The following is a 27,778-nucleotide window of genomic DNA, read 5'->3' on the forward strand; positions in this document are numbered from 1 at the left end:
AAGGGTGTGTTTTTTAAGGACAGTGTTATAATAGCAATCTATGAGCCATTATTTCCTGGGGAACTGGGAAGAAGTTTATGCTAATCAAAAGATCTAATATGCCAGGTGATTAGGTTGCTAAATATACATAGGATGATGAAACATTTGCACTGTGAAAAGGAAAGCTAGACAATATACTCGGCATTTCTTTAGTAGCATAAGGAATACCCTGGGCAGGAGTTCATCTCAACAGTTCTTGCTGGGATCATGTAAATAAGTTTATTCCATTTTGCAATATCTTTTGCTTATTTATCACAGATACTTAGAAACTATTTCAGACTTGAAGAGTTATGGCCTCTCATAAATGCTTGGGAACCTCTTCCCAATGCATTTAACGTTTCCCAAACTTTATATGTGTTTTTTCTATGTTTAGATAAATATTCCTTTTTTAGTGAGATTGTAGAATTTCCCTTTTAATGAATGGATTTTCCACCTATGACAACATCTTTTCTTTGGGTCTCTTTTTTCAGGATTCCATTTTATCTAGTCCATATAATTCTCACTGTAGATTTGATTCCTTCTGTAAATATTTAGTGATATAGTTTTCATTCACTGAGTGTCTGGAGTACATATAACTTTTAAGTGGACTTAATTCTTACTATTTGTGTGCTGAAAATCAGGCACATTGAATTGGAGTACTGTGGTGAGTACTTAGCTGATTCTTCTCCTTAGACACTTTCCCAGATTCAGAATGAAGCTCAGTCTGGGTAAGATATGAGTTACTTCTTCCCCACAATGAAAAAAGATATGAGGATTTAATCTGATGCAGGGAAATTATCCTAATCCAATAATAACTTTGCAGATTTTGTGATTTTTAATGTTACTTAACGTAATATTTAAAATATATTGCCATGTTCAAAACTAGGCAAAATGAATGTTTTGTCTGCTATTACACCTTAGGTTACCAGGTGGCAGCATTGTTGTAATGGTAAGCTTTTTTCTGGCATTTTCTATATTAGATTTCTGTATTACATTCTACATTACATTAATTTGACTACTTTTAATAACAAAACTACTATGCAAATGAAATGTATGATTGCAATGGCTACACTGACCCAAAACAGATGTGCAGTGGATTATGATAACTATTTTCTAGTGCACTCCAGACAAACTAGACAATTATTTAGAAAGTGTGTGAAGTTTAATCCTGTATTCAAATGAAACTGATGTACAAGAACAGTGAAGCAATATGTAATAAATGTGTCAGGGCTTCTGCTTAAAAGGTGAGAGGGAAAATCCTTCCTTGTCAGAATAATTACTCTGAAATTATTGTTCTGTGCTTCAGACAGTGGCTTTCACCACGTAAGTCAAAATCAAGTTAAAAAATTACAGTAATAAGTGACCTGCAGTGACAGGCTGTGTGATTTTGGGTAGTTGCACCATGGCTTATGCAGAGAAACCCAAGGATTTATTACTTATAGCCAAAATCAACAGCACCTCCTTCTATTAAGACTATCCAACTTCTTATTAAAAGGCTATGTATTTAGGTGGTTGAGACTTTGCCCAAATATAGCTATCCAGGAGGGAAGTCTATATATTACTTTTCTATTTTGGGCTTCTTTTCCTGGTAGTTTCTGTCATGCCATTTAACTTCTTGTCTCTATCTCTGTTTATCTGCCTCTTTGTTTTGTTTTATGAAAATACCTCCTCCACGGCTCAGCAGTTTCTGAGGCCAAGGCAGTGAAGTTGCCTCTCAGTGGCTACAGATTTAGTGGTGTGGATGCAGGGATAGCTGAGGTGGCTCAGTGCAGAGCACAGGCGCAGCAGGACTCACTCACTGAAGTCTCATGGAATCATAGAATATCCTGAGCTGGAAGGGATCCACAAGGATCATCCAGTCCAGCTCCTGACTTTGCACAGGACAGCCCCATGACTCACACCTTGTGCCTGAGAGCCTTGTCCAGATGCTTCCTGAGCTCTGCCAGGCTTGGTGCTGTGACCACTTCCCTGGCGAGCTGTTCCAGTACCTAACCACCCTCTGGGTGAAGAATCTGTTCCCGGTATCCAACCTAAACCTCACCATTTCCTTTGAGTTTTTGAAACACAGAACACAAGTGTGTACAGTGCAAAGTCCCTTGGCCTTACTCACAGAACCTGAGTTTTCAAGGACTTTCAAGATTTGGGTAATGCTGGTCCTGCTTATTCGAGCTTTTCTCTGCACAACCGTTTTGTATCCCTACCATTTGCACTCCATATTTGAGTTCTTTCTGAATATTTGACAGCAACTTGCTTTCATTTTAGGGATGTTCTTTTAACTGGCTTCATGATAACCAACCTGAGTTGCTGCATATTCTCCACTATGGGAAAAAAATGCAATCTGCATTTGTTCAGTGAGAACTTTCTAAATTTTATCCTCTGAAAAAGTTTTGTTTGTGTTTATTAGGTCCAGTGCAGGTGTCAGCAGAGTTTTCTATGTATCTATCTCTGGGCTAATTGGGACTTAGACTTAATTCACACACTTGAGATAAAAGCAAACAGCTTTTGTGTCCTGTGCTCCAAACAGTATCTCCCTGAGGCACATCAAAATAGAGGGGAGAACTGCAGAGGTGGGGAAGCAAATAATTGGAACTCCAGAGATGGAAGGGACCACACCAAATCACGTGGGACAAGGAAATAAGAAGTTGTGATTGAAGGGCATGGATGGGGGGAGAAAATTGACGTTCAGAATTATGGGGGGGACTTGAAATAGATTCTCAAAGGACAAGACTAATAAATGGGGAGCTGGGATAGAATGGGGCAGAGGGAAGAGAACTGGTGATCAGACTGAAACTGTAAGAGGATGTGGGATGGGAAAACTCGAAATGGCTGAACAAATACATTGGAACCGAGAACCATTCACAGAAAGAGAAGCTGACTAGGCGCATGTGAGAAAAGCTGGCCTGAGAGGAAGCAATAAAATAGGTGGGCAAAAGTTGAAAAGGGACATTGGGAATAAAGCAGTTGGAATCTACTAAATATGGAGGTATGTGGTGGCTGAGTCTAGATATGGAGAAAAGCTGAACAAAGAGCTGGGAATTGATAGCTCGGGCTGGCTGAGGAAGGAAAGTACAGTGTGGGTGAGTGGGAAAAAATGGAAGACAGAATGTCTAAAGAAGAAATCTAAAATTATGTTTCTAACATCAGACACCCAAAATGTAGAAATCTACTTAGTTAAATCTAAAAGAACCCAAATTGATTTGTATATGCAAATGCCCAGCTTGGCACCCAAACATTCTTCACTTTGCATAAGGCAGAGGAATCAAAGTATTCTGCACAAAGGCGCCAGTGGTCAAAGAGCTTCTCATGCCTACAGCACTGCTGCTCTACTGCTGGGGAGTTAAAACAGAAGCTCAGAGGGAGCCCCTAAAGCACAGAAACTGCATTCCTTCCTACCACAAAGCCGCTTCCCCAATCCTTTGCATAACCTTGGTCTCCCCAACACCTCCTCCCACCCTTCTTTCTCCTCCACCACCTCCTGCTACCCCTTATCTGCTCTACCACATCCTCATTCCCCTCCTGTCCATAGACTGCTCTGCTCATTCTCACGTACTGCTTTGGCTCCCCAATAGCAAAAAGTCACACTGTGGGGAACTAAAGGCATGAAGAAGGAGGATGTGGCTGGATGATTGGAGGGAATGGAAAGAAACATAGAATGGAAGGAAAGTTGCCCTGAAAAATCTGATCTAACTGGCCTGCTTTGGGTAGGGGTTGGATGAGGTGACCTCGAAACGTCCTTTCCAATGCAAGTTGCTCTGTGATCCTGGGTGCTGATGTGAGGGGCTGGGCTAAGGCAGACACGGATGAGTTATGAGTGAGGAAATGAGAAAGAGTATCTGCAGCCTACTGCTGCTTTCATATTCTTTGGAAGAAGTTCACATTCCCCAGCTCTTGGAATAGGACTCTGATTATTTGGTTTATATACAGACCTCTCTAATAGCACAGGCTCAACTGAGCCAACTGAACTGCAATGTGCAAGTTTGTTAGAGAGGAAAGGGGAAACTTTGTGGAGTTTTAGCTATTGCTGCAATTTTCTTTGTCTACTTGACTTTAATATATTAGTTGGTTCATTACAGTAGTGTTTTTATTACAAGCACTACATTTTTAGTGTTTTAGGTATATGGGTATGCAAAATTATGTAAATCTGATTTGAGTATTTCTTAAAACAAGGAAAGGTGGTGAGATAGCAAGTTAACGGACAAAATAAATTAGAAATAAATGCAAATTATTGGAACTGGTACCACAGTCTGTGTCGTATCATAGTCTTTCCTATCAGTAATCCATAAATTTTAAATACACAGGTGTGGGATTTCCATAGAGAACATTCTGTTCTGGGCACTCTCGAAGAAAAAATGCTTATTGTGTTGTCATTACTAATAAAGTCTCTGCTATGAATTTACAAGGTGCAGTTAGAGTACAAGCAAAATTTAGAGCAGCAGTATAAATAGACTGAATGGAACTGTTATGTGATACATGAGTTAGTTATGAAGATGGCACTATAGTTTGAATAAAGCTCAACGATTATGAAGTGAATTTTGTTGTGTGGAGATTTGAATGAAGGAGGAAAAAATAGAAAGAAATGGAAGAAAGGCAAAAAGATCAAGTGATACAAATAGGAAAAGTAAACTGAGGCAGAAGGTTAAATGAGGAAAAGAAACCTGGCAAAGTACAGAGCCTAAGCCCTAGTGTAATCACAAGTGAAGACAAACATATTATAAGACTCTGTCAGGGTATGAATCTTGAAATAAGGCTATAGAGATAAAATTTCGTGAAGGAGGAGGCAAAAACCCTCAGATAGATACATTAGGTTGTGTGTGTATATGCATTTTTCAGGAAGTTTGGGGGATTCAATAAATTTGGGCTTTCAGGCAAAAACAAATAATAGCACCTTTAACTGCAGTTCTGTCTGATGTAGGTGAATAGTAGCTTACATCTAGAAATGTCTAAAACTCTCTTTGAGTAGAATTTAAAAATACACTCTACCACTGCAAATTATTATAAGCAGATTATGAGTATAGTCTGAGCAATTTTTCTACCTTTGGCACCTCTGATGCATGGCTGAAGGGAGTCTAAAATATTGTAGGAGTAATATTGCAATATTTAATATTGAATTTAGCTCACTGTTAGTTTTCTGAATAATCTTTCCACAAGAATTGATTAGGAACCACTCAGCAGCTAAAAAAGCTGGTTTTTAAAGCAGGCTGAACAGGACCAAATACAATTTGAATATTTTGCTATAGTATGAGCACTTTGCTTTGAAAGAGGATTGATGATCTCTAATAGCAGTGTCCTGCAAATGTTCCAATGAACTTGTGCTAATCATGGCTTATGTCTCCAAATAGTGACCCTCTGACCTTTTTCGAGCATGTCTGCCTGTCTAGTATTTGGCCACCTTCAGAGAAAATGGAATGCTTGCTCCTCTGTAATTTTGCAGAACCTGTGATTTTGTCACATTCATTTTGGTGTTTTTGTCTAAAACAGCCAAAGAGCTTCTGCTTGCATGTGCAACAGAATGGCAATAATTCAGTTTGATTAGACAGCCTAGCAGCCAGACCAGTTGGATTGTATGGCAGACAAGCAGTACTCTGGCACAGGAGCATCATCATTTGGTCTCCTTCACAGCTGCAACACATGATTATTCACTCTTTATGCCACAGATGAAAAACCTAACCAGAAACAGATGGGGAGCGAATATTTTTAGAAACAGTATTTCAAAGCATTAACAAGAGGAAGAGAAAAAGTTTTCAACTTTGGAGAAAAAATTTTAAACCTTCTTTTAAAAGTATATTCAATAATACTTAAAAAAAAGTTTTAATTAGTAATAATAATGTTTCCCAAATATTTTTCTCAGATTCTTCTATTTCCATGTTTCTTGTGGTCAAAATCAGTGTAAAATGCAAATTCTTTAATTCAAGTTTAAGTAGTTGCTCTAAATTGACATTTTATAGTAATGCACAGTGCTCAAATAGCTCATTTAAAGGTTCTTGTTGTTTCTGTTTGAATTTTTATTTAGTTTTGTATTATTTCTCCAGCATCTAATTGGCTTTTATGCAAGACTTGCTAGGGAAATGGAAGAATAGGTCTCACAGATCTTAGAAAGGGTAAGCTTGGTAAGCTTTAAATGGCTTTTGTGATATTCTGAGCATCTCCACAATTAACTCACCAGTTGGCTCTTTTCAGTTATCATAGTTTTCCTGCAAGAGGAAATGATCCTTCTCCTCCAAATTATAGTGTGAGAGAAGGATCAGTTCTGCTTTTAAGGCTGTGTTTGTGATAAAGATATTTTGAAGGAGGAATTATTATTTTAGTTTTCTTCAGTTTTTATTCTTGATGTCTGCAAGTCTGATGAATGCAAATGTCTTTAATCTCTTTTTAATTCCAAGCCAGTGGTGGAGAGTCATCATCAGGACCAAGCAGAGAAGTCCTGAGTTTCTAGCTCAGCAAAAGAAACCTTAATTGTGTCAGGTTGGGTGTTGTTCTAGTCTTCTGAGAGCTGCCTTGACTGTCTTCAGGTTCCATCCTAAAATTTCAATATGGGTGCAGATGGAGTTATATGGGTCTAATTTAATGAGTATGTCACTAAATCCTTCCAGTATAATTTTAGAAACAAAATGCCTTCTTAATTTTTTTTATCGCTTTGACTTATTCTAACCCTAGGTGAATCAAAGATATTTGACTAGGAGAGTAGATATGCTCCTCAAAGCACAGTAACTAAAAGTTGGATTACAAGATTTTTAGAAGTATGAAAGATAACTCTCAGTCAATATTTTGCACTGACTGATGTATTTACCATTTTCATGAACGGGGAAGAAGAATTGGGAAGTAGTACTTTGTGATGTTCTTTAAGCAGGAGCTTCTTTCTGTTTGGCTCCAAAGAGACATTGTAGGCCTGTGATGTCACCAGACTTTTCACTTCCACAGTGAGATTGTTGGTGTAGATAACACTGATGGTTTAGATTTAATTTTGAGAACTCAGGTCTGTAAGAAGCTCATCACTTTCAGCTATTTCTGGTTTCAGTGAGGAGCAAGCTCTGAAAAATTTCAAGTTATTTAGTGACATTTGGCATGCTGTACTGAATTTCAGTATTGTAAAAAAACCCCCTTTTCTTCATTCTGGATCTGCCTCGTTCACCTCATCTATTTTGGGAAAGTCATGATGATGTTTCCTGGTTTCTGAGTGATTGAAACAGTTGAGATATGTTAAATAATATTAAAACTTAAAATGCTCATTTTCTTGCTGTTAGTTGACTTTGGATTTAATTTCAGTGTTTAGATGTACTGGGTAAACTTACCATGATATCTCAGGCATTGAATTATTTTTATTTTGCATTTTGACTGTTATCTATACAGTGCAGTTGTTATTAGTTACTAGTAATTGTATTACAGTAGGGATTAAAATCCACAGTTAAAATCTTGAAACCCTTTTGTACTGGAATTCTGCAAAGACAGGATTAAATACAACTTATTTTCAAGAAAGGTTCACAAGCTAGAATCAAGATATTACTGTGGGGGAAAGCAAGAAGAAAGAACAGGAGCAGAATAATAAGTGAGACCAGAGAAGAATATGGTTAATTGTTATGTTCTAAACAGGATGGAGGTATAAATGCAATTCTTGGTATACATGACCAGAAAATGTTCAGCCGGCAGGGTTTCACTGGCATAGGAAAAGATAGTGGGAAATTTTATATATATATATATATGTATTTTTAAATTTACTTCAGTACTGCAGTCTCTTTCACAGTAATGTATTTCACCTGTTACATTTCTTAATGGGTTTGGCAGCATTGATTGATGTTTCCAGATAAATTAAAAAGTAGCAACAGATGGATAAGGCCCTCTAACCCAGTGCACCTTTTGTTCAGACACCACACGGGAGCTCTATCTGCATAACTGAATGCATGACATTGGCTTGTGAAGTAATCATTTATTATGCAAACATCAAAACTTCATTATATCTAATTTTATTAAATATGTACATGTTATTACTATTTAAAAGAACGAGTATCATTCCAAGATCTGCAAACTTCTCTCTAGCTCTGAGAGCTGCGGCAGAGCCTGTATTAATGCTAGTTTAAAAGCTGGAAGCTAGTGCGGTGTCACTGGGAGTGACACAGCACCACCTCTGGAGGCAAAACTTCATTGGCTGTATTCTTTAGTTACAATACAATCAAAAAAAAAAAAAATTCTTTCCTGACAACAATACATTTGTACATTGTTTAACTTTCCCAACTCTGTCCAACTTGGAGGATGGAAGCAAAGAATTCTGTCATGATTAGGATTCTCAGATGCTGAAGAAGGGAATTCGTACCAGAAACATCTGATGATAAAGGCTGTTTAAAGGCAGAGAAGGGGGCACAGGAAGCAAAGAGAAAGATGCGTCCATCTCCTCTGCTGGTATCCAGCCAGGAGCTCTTAATATTTTTCTTGCTTAGGGTCCCATGGCCTCAGTGAGGATAATGCTTCCTATCAGCGGCCCCCCTTCCCATCACCTCTCCACTAAACTGGTAGGTCAGCTTCTTCTTAACTTTCTTGACCTCCCCTGTCTTGCCATAGTTTCTCAAAGCCCGTGCCATCTTCTGGTAGGTCATTTTCTTGCGATTGCCTTTCTGGATGCCCCAGCGATGTGCCAGTGCTTCTTTGTGTTTGGAGGAGAACTGGAAAGTACCTTTTTCCTTGTCCACCCACCAAATGCTGTCCTTCATGTCCCCACTGCGAAGAAGGTCCAGAAGGAACTGATATAGACGAATCTTTTTCTTGCTGCCTGTGTGAGAGCCAAAGAAGAAAGCCAGTAGAGCATTGGTATTTGTGTGTATCTCCTGGTTAAACAGCAGAAGGTATCTAAGTGTTTCAGTCAGCTTGGGAGACACGTAACTTCTTCAGTTTGCAGCATTTATAACAGTAGACAATGTAACACCATAAGGACATAATGTGGGTTGATGTACCAAGAAGAAAAAGCAAGAATAAGTAATTCCAAAGGCTAAACTTCTGAAATTAATTTGCTAATTTAAAGCTAATTGAAAAACATTGCTAATTCAAAACTAATCTAAATCTAATTTTGGCAGGTGATACAGATTATGAGTCTCAGGTACTGAACAAAGAGAGCTAAATATTTTTTAAAATTGGTTCTTCCTTGACCTTTTCATCTTGGTTTTCCTGGCTGTTAATAGAAATTGGAGTAGAAATAGCAAAAGCCACTTCCATTCAGGAAGCCTCAATAGACAAAAGCCAAAGGAGAGAGGGGAGTACATGAAGAAATGAGGTTTGAGAAAATCCTTGCAAAATTCTTCTGTTTTCACTGACCTGTTTCTCCATGCATAATTCCAGGCCCAGGGTCCACACCATCATTCTCTCCATCTGACACCTCCAACGGGGGGCTCTGCCTCTCTATGTCCTCCTCGTCAGAACTGGGCTGAGGTGGCGAGGAGTACTGTAGGCACATCCGGGGCAAATAGGACACCTTTTGGAGAACACAGTAGTAGAGGCAGAAGGCATAGATAGAGAGCAGGGCATCAAGATTAAAAAAGGAAACGTAATGAAGAGAGTTACAGAGAAAAGGGGGGAGATAGTAAGAGGGATGGGAGACTGTTAAGTGAAATACTGAGTGACTTAGTTGTGGACATTTATGATAAATACCTTCCTATTAAGAAACGCTTTCAGATAACAGCCAACACTTACATGTGTACAAAGATGCACCTTTCCAAGAAGGAAGGACGAATAATGCTGTGAATGTCAGAACTTTCCCATATCTTATATCATATTCAAATAACACTGGCCCTCTTCCCCCATATCTCCCCAAAGCTTGCCTTCTTCCTAATGAGTTTCTGATCCTGGTTGCCTATTCCCCAGAGTGAAACTGCTTTTCAGAACTTTTTTCTATCACAGACTGTCTGGAGCTATACCTGGAAGAGATAAACAGTCCTGCCCTAGAATTGCTGGCTTTGGCTAGCTTGTCCTCCTCCTTTCTCAGGCCTAGTGCCTTCTGAGGGCACTAAATTCCTACAGGATGCATCCAGATTTGGGGATGGGATCACACCAATCTGTCAGCTGTCTGTCTTAAATTTCCCCCACAAGGAGGGGAATAGCCTTAACACTAAGATAATATCACGTATGATAATCATATCAGTCCATTTCTGTTTTCCCAAAAGGCTATCTGAAAATTCCCCAGTAGGGGGGGATTTTTCATCTGCAAAGCTAGCAAGACAGTTTTTGTGTTAAATTCTCTTGCCCTTATATAGAGGTGCTGTCAGAGGCAGTGTGGAATATACCTCAGCTCTGTAAATTCTCAGCTGTGGTATGGTTTGCTAGGGAATATGACCAGCTGCCACAAATTATTGCATCTTCTTATTTAATAATGAGAAACAGATCAATCTGAGGGGCAGGGGGTACGAGCCTAAATCCTGCATTAAAAAAACCCAACCAGCTTTCCCCATACCCAGCAGCCTATGTTACATAGCTTTTATGAAATGGGGTAGATGGTAGTCCATGAAAGTAAGTTCCTTTTGAACTGCTCTTCTCCTTCACCAAGAAAGGACATTTTGAGCCTGATGCCCTTCCCAGGGGACCTCAGACACTGAAGAGGGGAGTGGGTGTTCATGAGTCACACCACCCACCCCAAGTGGTGCTGTTCAGAGGAGTTTTGCACCACCATACAATGTCCCAATAAGGCGTGAGCACAGGGCTGGTTTGGGGCACAGCAGCAGGCGGTTGGTTAATGAGTTGGCAGATTGGCTGGAGCCGATCTGGCAGGAAGGGCAGGATTGGGCAAGAGTGCATGAACGCTTCCTGTCAGATCCCCAAGAGCGAAACTTCAGCCCTCACCACAGTCACCTTTAGCTTTTTACAGTTAACAAAGCTGCAGCCTCGGGGGTAGGAAGGAAGGGAGAGACTGTGCCATGGGGGAAGGGGAATGAGAAGGTGTGGGACACAGTCTTACAGGGGAGGGGAACAGAGATTGGTTCCCCTGCAGAAAAAAGGGCTGTGGAGACCTGGAGTGTTCTGGGAGGTCGTGTGGGAGCAAGGAACCACTTCTCGGGGGCTGCAGTGGGACAGTGGGAGAGTGCAGTGGAGGAGGGAGGGGACACAGTGTCTCTCAAGTAAAGGTAGTTGCAGAGGCCAGCCTGGGGAGTTGAGTAAGCTTTCCCCATGCTGTCCCCACTTTCCCTGACTGCTGGATCTTTGCTTACACTTCCTTTGCACCTGAAACTCAGCAAGGGCAATACAGTGTCACACAGTTAGGTTACAGAGTCACAGAGGACCCACACGAGTGCTAGAAAGAGCAAGGTTACCAATATAGTTCTGGAGAGAGAAAACTCAAGGAACTACTAGCTACTTTCCATATTCTGATTTCTCAGGGTCTGTGGCATCCATGTGCGATTTTCCTCTTTCTAAAGTTCTTCTCACAATTTTCCAACCTTTCCTTTTCTTTCTCCCTTCAGAATGAATATTCTTACTTTATTATTTGTGAGGCCTCTGTTGTCAGGCTAACAAAACTTTTCAAATATGTCTTGTTCATGAACAGGTTAAACTTCAAATTTGGTATCACCAACTAATGTAATATCAACAGTAAACAAAAGAAATATCTTTGCATGTTCTTCCTTTATTGCATATGGTAACTCTGATATTGCAGGACAAGCATGCTAGTTAGTAAGTAGCAAATTCAGAGGAGGATTAAAACTTGCTTCTTGCTTCTGCTTCTTTGCCTGGGACTGTGACTGAGACACACCAGAAGCTGAACCTCAGAGCATGCCAAGTATTATTTGCATTAGCTATTCTAGGAAAAAAATTAAAGCCAAAGATCCCCTGCTGGTAAGGAAAAGGAAGGTAGTGGTGAATTCTACATACTAAAATCTTCTGCAGCTTGGTATGGGGTGGGGCAGAGAGAGCACAGTGCTCTTTGTCAGCAGTTGTAACAAAATTTGTTCCCTGCCTTTCATCCCGAAATGAAAGAGGATGGCTGAGTAGAATGGAGGGTGACAAGCAGAAGTGCCCTCTCTTTATTTTTTGGTTGTGCTTCCAAAGACATCCCTATAGGGACTCATTTTCATCCTTTGCCCCTGGCTAGAGGTAATGGTTGGTCATTAGGTATTAGCAGTTGCAATGAGCAACTGAAACGACTTGAAGCTTCCCACAGACTGCTGTTCCATGAAGCATTTTTTATAGTTGTAACTTTCTGTTCCCAATTCTTTGTTTGTATCTACATCTTATATTCTATTCCTGATTTTTTGATGGCTTGCAGTTTCCTGTTGACAGTGTTAACTTATTCTATTTTTTCTCTTCTTTCTTTCTTTTTGATTAATTCAGTATTAACATACAATTTCAGTTTGCTTTGAACAAAGAAACCCCAAATGATAACCCCATGCATGTGGTTTGTCTCACAAAGTTTCAGCAAGGGTACTGTTATGTGCAGCACTGTAATTAGCAAATGCTCCTTTTTCTGACTTTAGTTCCACTCTGTCTTGTGTTTAGGACATTTCATGTACACTGGGAAAGTCCTCAGCACAAGATGTCCCAGCTTTCTGACTGCTCCCAGTAATGACTTTGGGTATACTCTTGTAGGATCAGGAGTGATTTCCACACCTATTGTGCTTAGTATCTTTGCAGTATGATGGAATGTCTTATAATTTCAGCTTTAGTGACCATTCACTGGTGCTTTGGTGACTATCTTTACTGCACAGTGGAGTATATATTTTTCCTAGGGAAATGACTGGCTTCATGTAAAATCTGAGCAAAGACAAGACAGTTTGCTTTGGCTTGTGATTTACTTACTCCCAGGTAGAAACACAAGAAGGTTCTCCTCAGCCTGTGGTAGAATTACCAATGACTTGTCTTTGGTAGCATTTCTCATACAAGTAGTGTAAAACTGTCAGGGTTCCTTGGAACTATTTAAAACTTTTCTGCTACTTCAAAGCTCAGAATTACATCTTAATAGTCATGGGTACCCTTGCTATGAGATACAAAGCTTCTCAGGTCCAGTTCATCTGCAGAATTGCAAACCAGTTGATATTCATTCCAAATGAAACAAAAATTTGAAATTCCAAACACCTCCACAAAATGCAGTTCTCTTTTTAGACAGTCTGAGGAGCATGACTTCTCTTTGTCCAGGTAAAAAGAAGGTTGAAAACACATTTGTCCTGAGAATTAAGAGCTTTACATCAAGTGCCGTAAGAACTCGTGTAAATAATTTCAACAATCCCTTTCTCTGAAGAGTACTCATTCCCTAATGCATTATTTTCCTTACCATTAATTATCATCTGAAATTCTGAGCAGGGGTTGGTAACCATACCTGATGGTTGAGCCCAATGTGTGTGGTTGGGATTGCAGAATCCAAGACATGCATTTGCTCAATCTCCATGTGCCTGTAGAGCTGCTGCAGCTGGGGAGGCTGCACACTCTGCAGTTCTGTGAAATGGTTGTCTCCAAAGGTCTCAAACTCACTGTGCATGTGGTGTGGATGATACTCCCAGTAATGATCTAAAGAAAATATAAAAATATTGTCTGTCATTGCAAGATTAGGGAACATGACATTTACCTGGCTTTCATTGATTCTTACTCCTGTCACTGCCCTTTCTGCCCTCTCCACACCACTCCTGATACCTGTCTGTCTCTGCTGACAATCTGCATAGATCCCTGTAAAGTTTCTTTTCCTAATCTCATAAATTCCTGTGGCTGGGAAGTAACACTTAGGCCACTTTAATTAGGACAATACTCTCAGATGGTGAGATGGATTTCAATGATAACACAAGATGCAAAAAACACTAATGCTGGCACCTTTCTCAAGAAGAGACCATAACAAGTTTCACAACATTGTCATTCTTGAGATAACGAATTCTACTGATTTACATGCTGTAATATTCTTATTACACTCCTCCTCATGGCATGGAAACCAGGAGGTGGAAAAAATGTAAAGATTATTCTGCAGCTATCTTTAGTCTTTATTTTACTCTGCTAGCAAAATTTCAGAAATGCTGCAGAAAAGGCACTTTTCTAGATATTTCCTGTAATCCTGTGTTGCTATATCACACATTTTTAAGTACCAATACTAGAGAATGAAAGGATAAACAGATGTGGAAGTCTTGTGTACACTGTTTACAGGAAGGCTAAATTCCAATGCAGACTCTTTCTCTACCTTTTTTATCTCTTTAGTACATTCGAAATTTCTGTGCCCATTAGGATTTTTTTTTCAAAAACATAAAGAAGTACTTAAATAACCACTATCCTGTTTCCTGATTAATTTACCTTTGAAACTAAATTCCATATAATTATCAGTTTTAGATTTCTGGCTTTTTGCAGTTCAACATAAGCCTTCAAATTTTTAGAATGTCATAGTTGTAGCTCAAAATTTAAAATATCCTAGAAGAAATGTGAAGTATTGGAAATTCTATTTCTCCCATACAATAGTTGCATACATAATTTTGCACATATTTGTGTGCAACCTGTTTTCAATATCATTGTCAACACTATGTCTTTTGCTCTGATTGAGCTAGGAACTAATCTTCCGGAGTTTACTTTTTTGTGCATCATTGTATGCATGGCCAAAATATCTTTATTATATTCTGTGTAAAAGTTCTAATTTATATCTTACTATTCCAACCTTTCTTCCCTTGTATTATTATAAATCATTTCTGTTCTGCCCTTCACATGTTTTCAGGTTGCTGTCATGTACCCTTATAATCCATTTCTAATTATCACTTAACCCACCTTCAGGTCTCAGCCTTTCAGTGTAAATCAGTATATTCACCCACCTATTCACACTAGTACTCTTCTCCAAGCTCCCTCCCAGCTGTTGACATCCTTCCAATAACACAATGGACAGAACTGAACATGTTCCTCTAAGTATAGTTGAATTTATAGAGGAACAATTGTCTTGTTCTGCAATATGATGTTATTGTGCATGATATTCTCTGGATACTAATGTCCTGTGAATATTTTTGTTTGTTTGTTTTTTTTCTCATCTTCTATCTCCTCATCCTTCCCCATTTATGTTTCAGACAGTTAAGTGTAATCACATTGAGGATATGAAATCCAGGAGACTGACTTTGAATGTGGCTTCCTTTAGAGTGAGCTCAGTGATATGTTTATTCCAAACATAGTTGTACCTGAGAAGCTTAAAGCTCTTTTAGCTGCCTTTATGCTCAGGCCTGTAGAGGTTTATTTGGAAGCTCTATCAGACCCTTTATGACACCAGCACTTAATTTTTTGTCTTTCCTGCTTTTCTGATTCATGAATAAACCTCACCACTGCATGTGAAAGGGATGGAAAGGTGCTTATAAAAGCATCCAAGGAGCCGCTGCATTACTTTGTAACTCCTTTGCTTTGTTGTATGGCACTTTCTATGGACTATGTATGGATTTTATAGCTCTAAGATAAGTATAATGCATGGTAGCACTTCTTCATGTTGTAGTTCAAGAGAAAAATTTCAGTTTCTATGGTGAAAAAGTGGGGTTTATGAGTGCAAAGTACACAGGTATTTTTATATCCACATCTGCTTCAACCCAGGAAACAGCAGAGTGTGTGAGTTGGAATCCATAGGCTATCTAAGGCTGTGCCCTGGTAGGAAGCTTTGAGCACTTTCAGTGTGAAACTTTTCCATTTAGTTCGGAGAATGAGCCCACACTAACTCATGTTTTCTCTGGGTTAAATTACTGCAGATTTCTCAAGGCAGAGCCAACCATTGAGGTCGCATATACCATGGGCAGCTCTGCATACTGAATTGTTGAGAATACATTGCAGGAGTAAGTTAAACTCTTGTTCCTTAAAATGATCTGGCTCTGCTTGCTGTGTGGAAAGTGCTCTGTCAGAGGGCAATGTATATTCCCAAAGATTCCTTGTCACTGATAATCTACAACAACAAATGAGATCAGTGCATTATTTTGAGGATGACGGAACCCAGGAAAAGGTCTCTGGGGCTGTCAACGGCAGATCTTCAGCTGTGGAATGTCTTACTTGCAGCAATTATGGTGGTTAAGAGAGAACACAGAACATTTCCAACATGTATAGCGATAAGTATCTGTGCATACTCTATGTGGTCTACTTTTGATTATTTCAAAATATTTACCAGTAGTCATGTTTTTGTATTTCAAGATATGTCTTGGATTTTGGAGCCTACAGCAACATTGCTGTTGCTCCAGAATGTTTTCACTTTTCACTTGGCAAATTAATTAGCCTATGGAAAACTGTTTATGCATATTCAGGCTAAAACCTAATTAATAATTAGCCTGTTAATTACCACATTCCTTTTTGATGGAATTAGATGCTGCTATAAAAATACAATAATAAAATAATACTATCAGCACAGCAGTTAAGATTTAAAATAATGGCATAATGGTATTACATTACAAAAAAAAAAAATCGATGTCATAAATTACTTCAGCTCAAACTTATGTCCAAATATTCAAGTCGTGATAGGGAGCAAAGTCCTTATTCTTTCTAAATTATCTATGATTTCCCAGTGATGCGTAGGAAAAAAAATATTGGTTTAGTAACATTAGAAGAGAAATTACAAATCTGTCTCCACAAGCCCTTCTGCAGTTAACCATCTTGGTGAAGTTATTGCACATGAAAATAAAAAGAGAAATATCTAAATATCTGTGTCTGCAGATTTTTGAGTTACCAGAAATTCTTTACTTCTATGCTCTTTGTTAATGTTATGTCAGTAACACATAGAAATTATGTTATTTTCTCTAAAACATGAAGGTGGAAGGAAGAAAAAAGACAGGAGAGAAAAATTCTAGAAATGGAAAGTGCCTGTTCTTTGGGTAAAGGAAAATGTCTTTAAAAGCCAAGCTAGAGATGCACAATGGAGTCATTATGAGAAATTTCATGTGAAGTGAAAGAGGATGTGAAAAAAATTCTCTCTTACAGAGACATGGAGATAATGTTTGTTTTGGTCTTGTATGTAGTGAAAGGTTAGAGGAAGGACAATCATGAATTCTGAACTCCCTCCCATGACAGAGGGGATGTTGGCCTGTTGGGAAGCAGTAGCTGACCTAAAGGCATTGTGTTAATATTCACCATGGAGGTAGATTCTCACTCCACAAGTGAGAAAACAAGACTGAATATTTTCCTCCACATTCACCGAAAATTGTTTTGCTCCTGTTTTAATAGACAAATAATGACAGAACGAGCAATCAGAATATGAAATAGGCTCAAGGAAGATATTTATAATAAAAGTGGAGCAAGGAGCTAAATCTGCATTATGCAGTGCAAAACTGTGCAGAAATTCCTGAGCCAGCTACTGAAGCGGAAATGTGACAGCTCTGTCAGCACGGCGCTGTGGCCTGGCTGAGGGGACAGCTGCTGGCATGGCTGCACTGGGGAGCTCTGGCCCAATGTCTCTGGCTGGTTCTGCTCTGGGCTGGGCAGGTTTTCCAACACATGTTGAACTAGGAGAGGGTTTCCTTCACAGCTCCACACTGCATAGCTTACATGTTCCCACTGTGTTTCACACATATGAAAAAACAAGCCAAGGAAAAAACTATAGAGGAAATGAGAAAAATATTGAAGGGCACTGGAAAAATGAATGTCTTGATCAGACACTGCAGAATCACTCTCAAGAAGAGTGCTGTGGTCCTGGGCAGGGCATCAGTCTTATCTAAAACAATGTTAGAATGTCATTAGCTCTCACTTTACAAACTTCATGATGTTAATAATGTGAAATGCTCAAAAACCTATGAGTCAGGCCCCATCAAATCATGAGAATAGCTTTGAAGGCAGGGGATTTTTTAATGAAGTTTGGAATTCTTTCTCCTTTTTTCATATAGCATTTAAGACTAAGGTTCACATGTTTGGACTTTCCTCCACTTCTATGTGGGTTAATGAAATCAAAGCTGAGGTTCTTAAATTATCATATTACTCCAGGATATGGGACAAAAATAAAATCCCAGATCACGAAATCTAGTAAGTTCCATGAGGCTAGCAACAAAATGAACAAGGGTCAGCATTCAGTTTCATACAAAAAGTGATTTTTACTAAACTTATAGTGTTTGGTAATAACTTAGAGACAAAGCTGCAGTGGAGTTTTGTAATTACTAAGCTTGCAATAGTGTTACAAAATATGCTGGGTTACATGTACAGACTTACAAGCTCAGGGTAGGGTGATGGACTACATGATCACTTGAAGGAGCTTCTGTCCTGCATGACTGTGTCTCTATGTTTATTGCAATACTTAAAACATAGTTAAACTGCAGTGTGGAAAATAATCACACATAATGCATGTGGTGATGAACATACTATGTTGTGGTTTTGCTTGTTACATTTAGTGTTCACTAATTAGAAATTATTTCCTACATGTTACTCACTAGTGGCACACTATTTGGTGTACTTTACTGCCTATTTGTGCAGATGGAGTAAAGGTTTCCTTCAGCATTATGTTTGAGAAAAGTGAGAGTAATGCTTGTAGCACAGATCTACAGATTAAGACATTGCCATCTCCCTTCCACAAAATCAATTTGCTAGCAGTGAGAGAGAGAGAGAGAGAGAGAGAGAGAGAGACTGACACTTGAGGAAAGTTTCCTATTTCTTTAGCAGTTGCTTGTCAGCAAAGCCAGAAGTATTATTCTGTCTAGTAGCATCTATTTACATTAACTGGTAGTTTTGAGGTGCACAGTGGTACTGAGTAGACTAGTAAATGTTTTTTTATGTATTGACAGTGATCTCACTGAACTCTTGCACATTTCTGTTCTTATGTCCCTTTCCGCCCCCCCATCTAATCAGGTTCTTGTCTCTTTCACTGCTGTCACTGCAGCACTTTTTTATTCCTTTTATTCCTCCATTTTTTCAAACATTGTGCCTTTATCCACTTTATCAATTTCTGAACACTTAGTATGTGTTTCTAAATGTTGTTTGTGGCATCTTTTTCCTGCTCTTCTTCATGGCTCTTCTCAAAACTCTACATTTTTGTCATGTAAACAAAATGAAAGCCAAAGCTGGGTTTTTCAGTGTTTATAGGAAAGAACTAAACTGCAATAATTTGTGCTTTTTCGCTCTCCATCTGTATTCCTTCATTGTTCATTGCTCTTTTGGACTGTGACCAATTCAGTCACAGGGCACATTAGATATTTAGACACAACCAACCACATTTCCAGGTGCCTTCATAACAAAAAATTTGATTGAAATGTGCAGGTTGGGTTTAAGTTGTCTCTTCTGTAAGCACTTACTGTAAGAGTTAAAAATACATTTTTGGGTGCTTTAGGATGAGTGTGGCAGAACTTTAGGAACAGATAAATTTCTGTTTAAAGTGGGTGTTTATGTACTGCTTAGGCTGTAACCCATAGGTTACTATCCAGTTTTTGTTGTGTTCATTATGATGAGCAAAAACATGTTAATGATAAGAGAAATGTAGCTTTGGAATAGCCTTTCAACAAAAAAATGGGCAGTAAACCAGATAAGGTGATAAAATTATGAAAGATAAAGGGATGTTGTTGCTTGAGGTAGCCTAGACTTACTGACAGAAGAGTTATTTCCCAGTGCTTTTTCCTACATGGCATCTTTTATATTTATTGTTTAATTGTCACAATTGCCTTTTGAGATAATCAATGTTATCCTGTTTTATGAGTGTGCAAACAGGTATGGGGTATAATGTAAAAACCCTGAATTTCCATGTGGAATTTGCTGGGTTTGATTAATGAGGCTTGACAGATGCCATGAGATAACTTATACAAAATGAATGAATTCTTTGTCTGCAGGTGTTAAGAATATCATAGGTGCTTTCTAAGTGCAATGTAGAGAAGAAATGTAGGTAATAATCTCTTTCAGCTAAATGCTCAGAACAATGTTATTCTATAACTCACTGCTCCTTAAGACAGCTTCTGTTGCCACAGACAAAACAGTGCTGTGCTGTGAATAGTTCATGTCTTAAATTAAACAGCAATGGGTCTAGTTGCTATAGCAGTGGGAGTCTTTCAGGGAAACTCCAGGATCTGCAGGGACTGCCACAAGTAATACAGGAGAACGGTGCTTTTCCTTCCTGAGTCAATATTGACTCTGGTATTTCCAGGGTGGTGTTGCTGGACCATTGTATTGCACAGGAGACAAAATTCACAAAGAAAGACTCTTGCCTCTGCATTGATTTAGAGTGCAGTGCCCAGACAACATTAAAATATAGACACCAAAGCTTTGAAATCACATACATAAATTGAAGTAATAAATAATCATGCAGCATTTTTACATTGACCTAGGTTTACATTCAAACAGCCACAAGGAAGTTTTACACAGATTTAGAGAGAGGAAGTACTTGGGTGTGCTGGAGGAAGAGTGAAAGTTAAAGTTAGGTGTGGCAGAATGCAATAGAGATCAAAAGAAAAACATATGGAGTGGAAAAAGGCTAAATACCAAAGAAACCTAATTAAAAAAAAAGCACAAATAGGACCTAAGTGAAATAGGAATTGGGTATGGGAACACAAGAAAAGTGTTGCAAATCCATATTCTCAAAATGTTGAGAAGCGAGCTGAATGCTTTTGATCTGCAGAGGAAAATAAAACCCCAGTAAAGATAATGAAGGACAGAGATCATGAGATCCCACTTTCCTGGAAGCTCCTTGTATCATACAATGCTTTTAAAAATGGACTTTCAGAAAAACCATGTTGCTGTTTCTGGGTTGGAACCGTGCCATTAAGCAGAATAAAATAATGGTTTCTGATTTGAAAATATGTGCCCATACATTATAGATCACAGCAACAAATTTGTTCTTTTCTTGTATGTCCTAAATCTGTTTCCTGTGGTATCCCATGAGAATTCATGCTCCAAGGAGATATTTTTTGACTTACCACCATGACTCTCTCCATCACTGTTGAGATACTGGTAATAGTCATGGGGCTGTCGGTAGAGGTCTGACTCATAGGGTACCATATCTTCAGAGGGCTGTAAAAAGAACAGGAATTTTTAGAACTGTGAGTTTACACAAATCCTTTCCAAATTATTCATACAGTTAATGAAGGGCTGATGCCTAGGGAAAGAAGGGGCGACTTCATGTTTTATTGAATCAGCAGAAATAAAATGTTGCCTGGAATAAAACACAAAATTTTTCAACCAATGTTAATCTTTAGGCATCATTAACACTGGATTGGAAAAAAACTCCTATGTAATCCCAGTAGAAAAGAGACCCAGCCTGTGTAGCAGAACTTGTCCTGTTGTAACACACAAATCCCTTGTATCCCACACTCCAGCTTTCTGAGGATACTACTTTAGAGCTGTTGTGGACATTAGGCACAAGTAAAGGTGAAATATTTCTTTTGGTAGTAACAGAAATTTTCTTGTATTTGTTATTATCACTATAATTATCACTCCTGCACACAAGAGAGAAAGCAGAAACTTGTCTTGCCTAAACATATTATTCTGATTGTTTCTACATGGTCTGACTAAATGGTGGCAGTCGGTATGAGGGTAGTGACATTGACAAGGGGCAGAAAAACATTTTCTTCTTCAGTTACTGTCCAAGATGAACTACAAATATTTGCTGGTTCAAATCAACTACACAAGGCTTTTAGACTTAGACTTAAAAAGTCCAAATGTGGGGCAAATGGTGAGTTGTGACCTGCTGGATGCTTAGCTGTAGAATTGAAGTCCTCTTTATCTTCTTAAAACAGGTGATGGAGGGTAACATTCCCACTTCTCTTCCTCTTCAGGCCTAGTATTCCAATGTGAATACTGATTAAAATCTTACATTGTTGCAATAAAGGTTGTTTATTATTAGTTATGCACAATTTTGTTGCTTGATTTAATGTTTCATCTTGTTTATTTCCAGAATTAAGAGTTAGAGAAAAACAGTGTCTGTCAGGGGCTTTTGTTAAACCTCAATCCAGTTTGTTACAAGGTTTTCTTCCAACCTGAACAAATTCTTGCAGTGTCAACACCAGAGGAGATCTCAACTACCCTCTTGCCTTTTTTTTGAAAGGAATTTTTTTTCTAGTAGGTATCAATAGAAACATTTTAATTCTGTTAGTGAGTCCATCATAACTAACTTTAAAATAGTTAATTTATAAATATTTAAAAATGTAAAATAACATGATAACTTAAATGACAGGCATATTTTTTGTGTTCATATTTCATATGCCTGTCTGTATGTCCCAAATCCTTTATCTCCCTCCATGATCCTGTCACATTTTTGGAACATCTGCATTTTGTAAGCTTATGCAGTGGTGACAGCATGACAGAAATACAGGAGAGCTTCTCTTTTTCTTATTCCTCTCGACTGCTTGAGAACATGAAACCTAAGGTAGCAGCTGCCACTAAAATCCAGATGGAGGTGGTAGATAAGCAGCTAGCAAAAGGAAAGGAATTTTTTTTCTGGTTTCTTTAATTCTTGTGGTTAACTCCTTCAGTTCATTTGGTTGGAATTTGGGGATGTAAAGATTGTCCCTTTCTGAGGATTAAGATGTTAGAACATATACCAAAAAAACCCAAAAAAACCACTTTCAGAAATTACTTTGGACCTTGGTAAATCCTTAGTAGCAGCCATGTGCTGTATTAGTGTATTATTAAAATGCACTGATAAGATCATCTAAAATTTCATGACTTCCAGCACACACACTAACTAGGAATCAGATCCATGGAGCATTCACAGCCTCAGGAGAAAAATCCATTTCCTGGCTACCAGCTCCAAATATAATCGGTAGTGGTGGATAATTGCTTTGGGGAAATGTTGAGAAGATGATAACCCACAATAAAGGCTATCTAAGGGAAAGACCTAGGAAAAGGGGGAAATCGTCATTGAATTCCATCCACAGCAGGAATACCAGTGAAGGGACTTTTCTTTTTTCTGGTCTCCAGAGCATGTAGGTACAGCCTCCCTTTCCAAATCTTTGTGATTCCAATAAAATTGCCCGTTATCTACACAGAGATCAAATGGGAAGTATAACCTATTTTCCAGATTTCAGAGGGGTGGTCAAAGAAGACAGTAAAGCATGCATTTTTTCTGATGTTTCTGCTTTTTCTCTATGTGTTTTCTTGGTGTTGTCTCCATGGTTAAATGTATTTACTCGTCTTCATTCCTTTGACTTTTGTTGTACTCTGATCTCTGACAAGATAAAGTAATGAGATTGTATTTTGCTATCTTCTGGTTAAAGTTTTGAATGGAATTTCTACTTTTCATTATTTTTGCAAATGAGTTCATCCCACTCCCTTGTTTCCTTTCCATAAATATATGCTTCCTGTTAAATCACACCAACCTGAAAAACATATAAACTTGTGCCTTCATATTCATAATTGTAATTATAATTCATGTTATAAATAAAAAACGAAATATATAATTTGTATTATCAATTGCTATAACTCAAAGGAAAGCATTCATGTTCTTTGAAAGTTGAGACCTCAACATCCAAAGGGAAAATGCACATTATACTAGTCGGAAAAACAGATGTTAGAAAGTCATGCTAATGTATGTAGTTTGCAAGAAAAAATCTCTGTTTCTTTTCAACTAAAATACTAGAAACTTACAGAAATTTTAAAAAGTTAATATCTAAATGCATTAAGGTTTGTAACTTTGATATGTATGTAGCCAAAAGTAAACAAATTTCCATAGAAATTAGTGTCCTGTCAATCTAGGCTTAATGTGCTAAAATTTCCACTTCTACAACAAAGCATCTATCACTCTTATCTTTACAGAAGTGTAGTTTGGCAGGAAGGCCCAGCATCAGCCCATAAGTAGATAAACAATACATATTTTAGGCATGGAAAAGAACATTTGTCTTTTCCTAATTGTGTTTTTCCTTTGTTTTCTCTTCCCAAAGATTTTCCAAACTCCCCCACTTCAGACTAATATACATTAATAGGCAATAGTGTCTCACAGTCTGAGAGCTGAGAATGCAGTATTTTACCATTCAAAAGGTACTTTTTCAAGTTCAGATGCATATTCAATGACCAGAGCTACAAGGAGTTGTGTTAAATAGACTCTTAAAACTCTAAAAATATTCACAGATCTGACTGCAGAGCGAGTTGCCGATACTCAACACTGAAAAACCTGTCTGCTTTTACATAGGGCACTGGGGTACTTTAAACTCTGTTTTGAAAGTCTGGGGCTTAAAATCTCTTTTTATGGATTCTTGGAGTTTTTGTTGTTGAATTTGTTTCCTGCGCAGAGATCCTTTTGATAAAATACGTGTGTGTATATCCTTGTTAACTCATGGGCCAATCCGTCCCCACAAATGATGGGGGATAATGTTAGCACAGTAACTAACATGGAGAGATGTATATTAAATATTTAAAAGTCAGTTAATCACAAATTTAATCAGATGGTGTTTAAAGGAGATAGTACAGCATGTATTCTCTCTGATTATCCTATGGGAAGACGGGCTATTTCCCTCAAATCATTGGAGAGGCTATTTCCAATAACATATTTTTAATTGTTTTCTGTTTTTGGGGGTGGGTTGTTTTTTTGTTGTTTTGGCGTTGTTTTAGAAAAGTTTCTTTAGAAACTTTTTCTCTAATTAGAAAGTAGAGGTTTTACCACGTACTGCTGTTGCCTCTCGTGCCAATCTTTACCCACTTGCCCTGTCCTTCTCTGGAACCTCCCCACCCACACTCATTTCATCATCTTCCTGACAGCACTTCCATGAGACTGAACTGTTTTGTTACCCCTGACAAAAAGCAAAGAAGAGCTTATGTTTAATATTTAACTGATGTCAATGACCATTTGTGCTATCGGTTGTTTCCATGTAAAAGAGTGACTGAAAGCTTTGTTAGGAGCTCATAGTTGTGGTCTGAAGTTGGTATCTCCTTTCACACATGCCATGAGGTGCAGTACACTATCTAAAACCATATTCTACCCTCAAGTAAGAGGTCAACAAACAATACTTTCTGTCAAAGACTTTGATAAATGAAGAGTGGCCTCTCTCTTCCATCTTTGCCTTGAAGCTCAAGGGAAAAGGCACAAAACCACTCAAAGAAAGCTCAGCTGGCGCTGGTTAGGACAGATACATTGGACTCAACTGAATAGCAGTCTGAAAATCTTGTTACTCCTCAAGACTTTGTCAGATGATTCCAGGCAATTGTAAATTCACTAAATGCTCTTCTTTTTGTTATCTTGCCATAACTATTCACTGGCATGTGATTCAGAAATACTCCAGACAATTTCCAAGATGTGCTGCTGAGACAAGCTTTAAGGCCAAGATTAACTGTATTTCCTTGGAAAAAAATTACAGTATAACTATTTTAGAAAAGATGAGTAAAAATATTAGCATGATTACTCATTGGGCCAACCTCACTGGACCGTGTTGACAATGCAGTTATGTGGAACAGAGTACCTCTGTGGGGCATTTTTGCTCTCATGCAAAAATACTTCATTCAAAACTGTGATTTCTACAGGTGGCTACTTAGGGATTCATATATAACTTGAACCCTCTTTAGGCAAAGGTGTTTGATTTAATAACTTTTTGACCCATAACACAACTGAATTCTATCATGGGTTGGAAGACACAGACCCAGTTTGCAGAACATCTCCCCACAAATGTCCTAATCTTCAGAGGAAGATGCAGTACTCGCAAACCATTTAAACAGTGTTTTCCGAGTGAAGGAGAAGAGTTTCCTAGCACAGGCAAGAGAAAGGCAGTTGCTGACCCACCCTCAACTGAACGGGGAGGGGTGGAGGAGGGAGGTGTTGCTGCACAGAAACCCCTGCCTAGAAACAGGCTCATGTCTCCCCGCTGAAAAAGTCCCTGGAGACACAGACACACAGGGCTCTAGATGGCAGTGCTCAGAGCACACTTAAAGCAATTTTGAGAGTACCAACCAAAAAATTGTCAATTTTTTGACAGTTTGATCACAAAAATAAAAACCAAATTGCTCTGTCAAAGGCTTCAGTAAGATGTATTTGTGTTTTCACTGCCAGTTGTATTGCTCATCTGAACAGAGTGCAGACAGAATATTAACTGCAACACAAATTAGAATATGGGCCAAACTGTGTTAGATTTTCACTTCATTTGTTCAACATATGCCCTGGAATTCAATACAAAAAAACCCCAAAACAAAACCAGAAAACTTGGCTATGAGTTAATGAATGGACAGAAAATTAACAATTGGGGGTTTTTTGAATGGAGATGCTGTTTTCTGGGTTAGCTAAGGACAAGGTTTGTGTTTCTTTTTTATTTTTTAAAGTCCAACAAGTAACATACTGAGAAATTAGTTTTTATTTTCTCAGTTTGTTCTCAGATTTCTATTCTGTCGCACTTACAGTAGGTCCATTGGGCAATTCCGTGTATTTAAGAAAAAGAAAAATGGTTTTTAGGGTCTTCTCACCCTTTGGGTAGATAGGTGATTTCAGGGACACTGATGATAAACTGAGAAGATAAAGGGTCTCCCCCAAAAAGAAGACAAATACTTTCAGCCATCGTGAATTCTGAACATGACAGGAATTCAAAGGGCCATCTTTCTGGATGGAAGATAAGAAATATCTTTTGTCATCATTAAATGGGACCAGACAAAAACAAAACTTGATACAAGTTTTTGTTCAAAATCTCTTGGCTCTGCATGGTGTCTTTCTGTTCTCTGACACATGTATAGCAATTACTGCAAGCCATCTACCACATGAAAAGCCAAGTAAACCACCTTATCTGACAACTCTTCAGCTTCTACAAACTTAATGAAATCTAGTTAAGGCCTCTTGTACCCATTCTGCTTAGAGATTTCCCATTAAGGCTAGTTTCTGAGCAACAGGTTAGTGATATTACATTCTTCACAAACAATAATTTTCAAACTTGCCATACGATAAATTACAGCAGTGCAACAATGCTTCAGAGTTAAGGAAAGGATAGACCTGCCCCATAGCCACACAGAAAAATTTATATATTAGAGAAAAAATTGAAGGACCCAAATAAGGACCCTAGGTTGTTTTCCTCATTCGCCAACAGCTTTTTCATTGTAAGTGAATTCAAGAGAATTCAGTTCAAGAAAAGATTAATTTAGAAACTTAAATGCTGTCATTGCAAAGAACGCACAGAGCCCTAAAGTCTGCAATATGCAAAATCAACATTCAACAACTCTTCTCTCACAGACTGGTAGACAGTTAAATACATAAACTATGTCAGAGACTTCAGATTATCAAGAATTACAATCTGAAGAAAGACAGCTTTTATATCATGTAGGTGGCACTGAAGAGATTTACTGACTTGCTATAAATGTACTGTACAAAAATACCATACATTTAATCTGTGAAAACAAATGGAGATCAAAATCAGATACAAGTTTGGGGAGGAAATGTTAATTTCCCTTTCATTACACTGTTGTCACTGGTTTTATATATTGACCTTAGCCAAACTTCCTGGCATTACAAATACAGACGAAAACAGAGATATTCTCAAAAAATAAAACCTGGTTTACTTTGCTTTTTGCTACTGAGCCCAATGATCCACACTAGAAATAAATGCCATATACTCACAGGGGGAATAAGGGGAAATCCTTCCATTTTGCAAGCTTGCAACATTCAGCCAACTTCTGAGTGAATTTTTCTTAATTCAGTTTTCAAACATCCAGAATAACTGACTTGCAAAAAATCATATTTAAAAAAAAGGATAAAAAAAAAGAAAAAAAAAAGAAAAAATAAAAGAAAAAATAAAAGAAAAAAAAAAAAGTGAGATCCTCGGACTCCGTGAAGTCCCTTAGCAGTGGTGGATCTCAGGATAGGAGGACCCTAACAAGTTTTCATAGTTTGCCCCAGTAGGTTCTGAGGTGAACTTCTTCTTCCCGAGTTGTATGCGAAGTTCCTGATTTTATCAAATGTCTGTAGAAGGCAGATAGCCCTTGGGTCTATCAGCACGCTGTGACATCACAGCTTAGC

At 38.2% G+C, this 27,778-nt stretch overlaps 1 protein-coding gene across 1 annotated transcript; it reads right to left on the minus strand.

Moving 5' to 3' along the window:
- Positions 1 to 7,924: 7,924 nt before the first annotated feature.
- Positions 7,925 to 27,736, minus strand: SPI1 (Spi-1 proto-oncogene). The gene is made up of 5 exons (XM_085062557.1): positions 27,380 to 27,736; positions 20,778 to 20,871; positions 13,298 to 13,485; positions 9,316 to 9,472; positions 7,925 to 8,776 (listed from the first exon to the last, which is right to left on the minus strand). Exons 1-5 carry the CDS (start codon positions 27,422 to 27,424, stop codon positions 8,460 to 8,462), a joined length of 801 nt encoding a protein of 266 aa, XP_084918683.1. The 5' UTR covers positions 27,425 to 27,736; the 3' UTR covers positions 7,925 to 8,459.
- Between the last annotated feature and the right edge of the window lie 42 nt (positions 27,737 to 27,778).

Source organism: Lichenostomus cassidix, chromosome 5, assembly GCF_008360975.1.
Source record: "Lichenostomus cassidix isolate B80296 chromosome 5, HeHo_3.0, whole genome shotgun sequence".
NCBI classification, from domain to species: Eukaryota; Metazoa; Chordata; class Aves; order Passeriformes; family Meliphagidae; genus Lichenostomus; species Lichenostomus cassidix.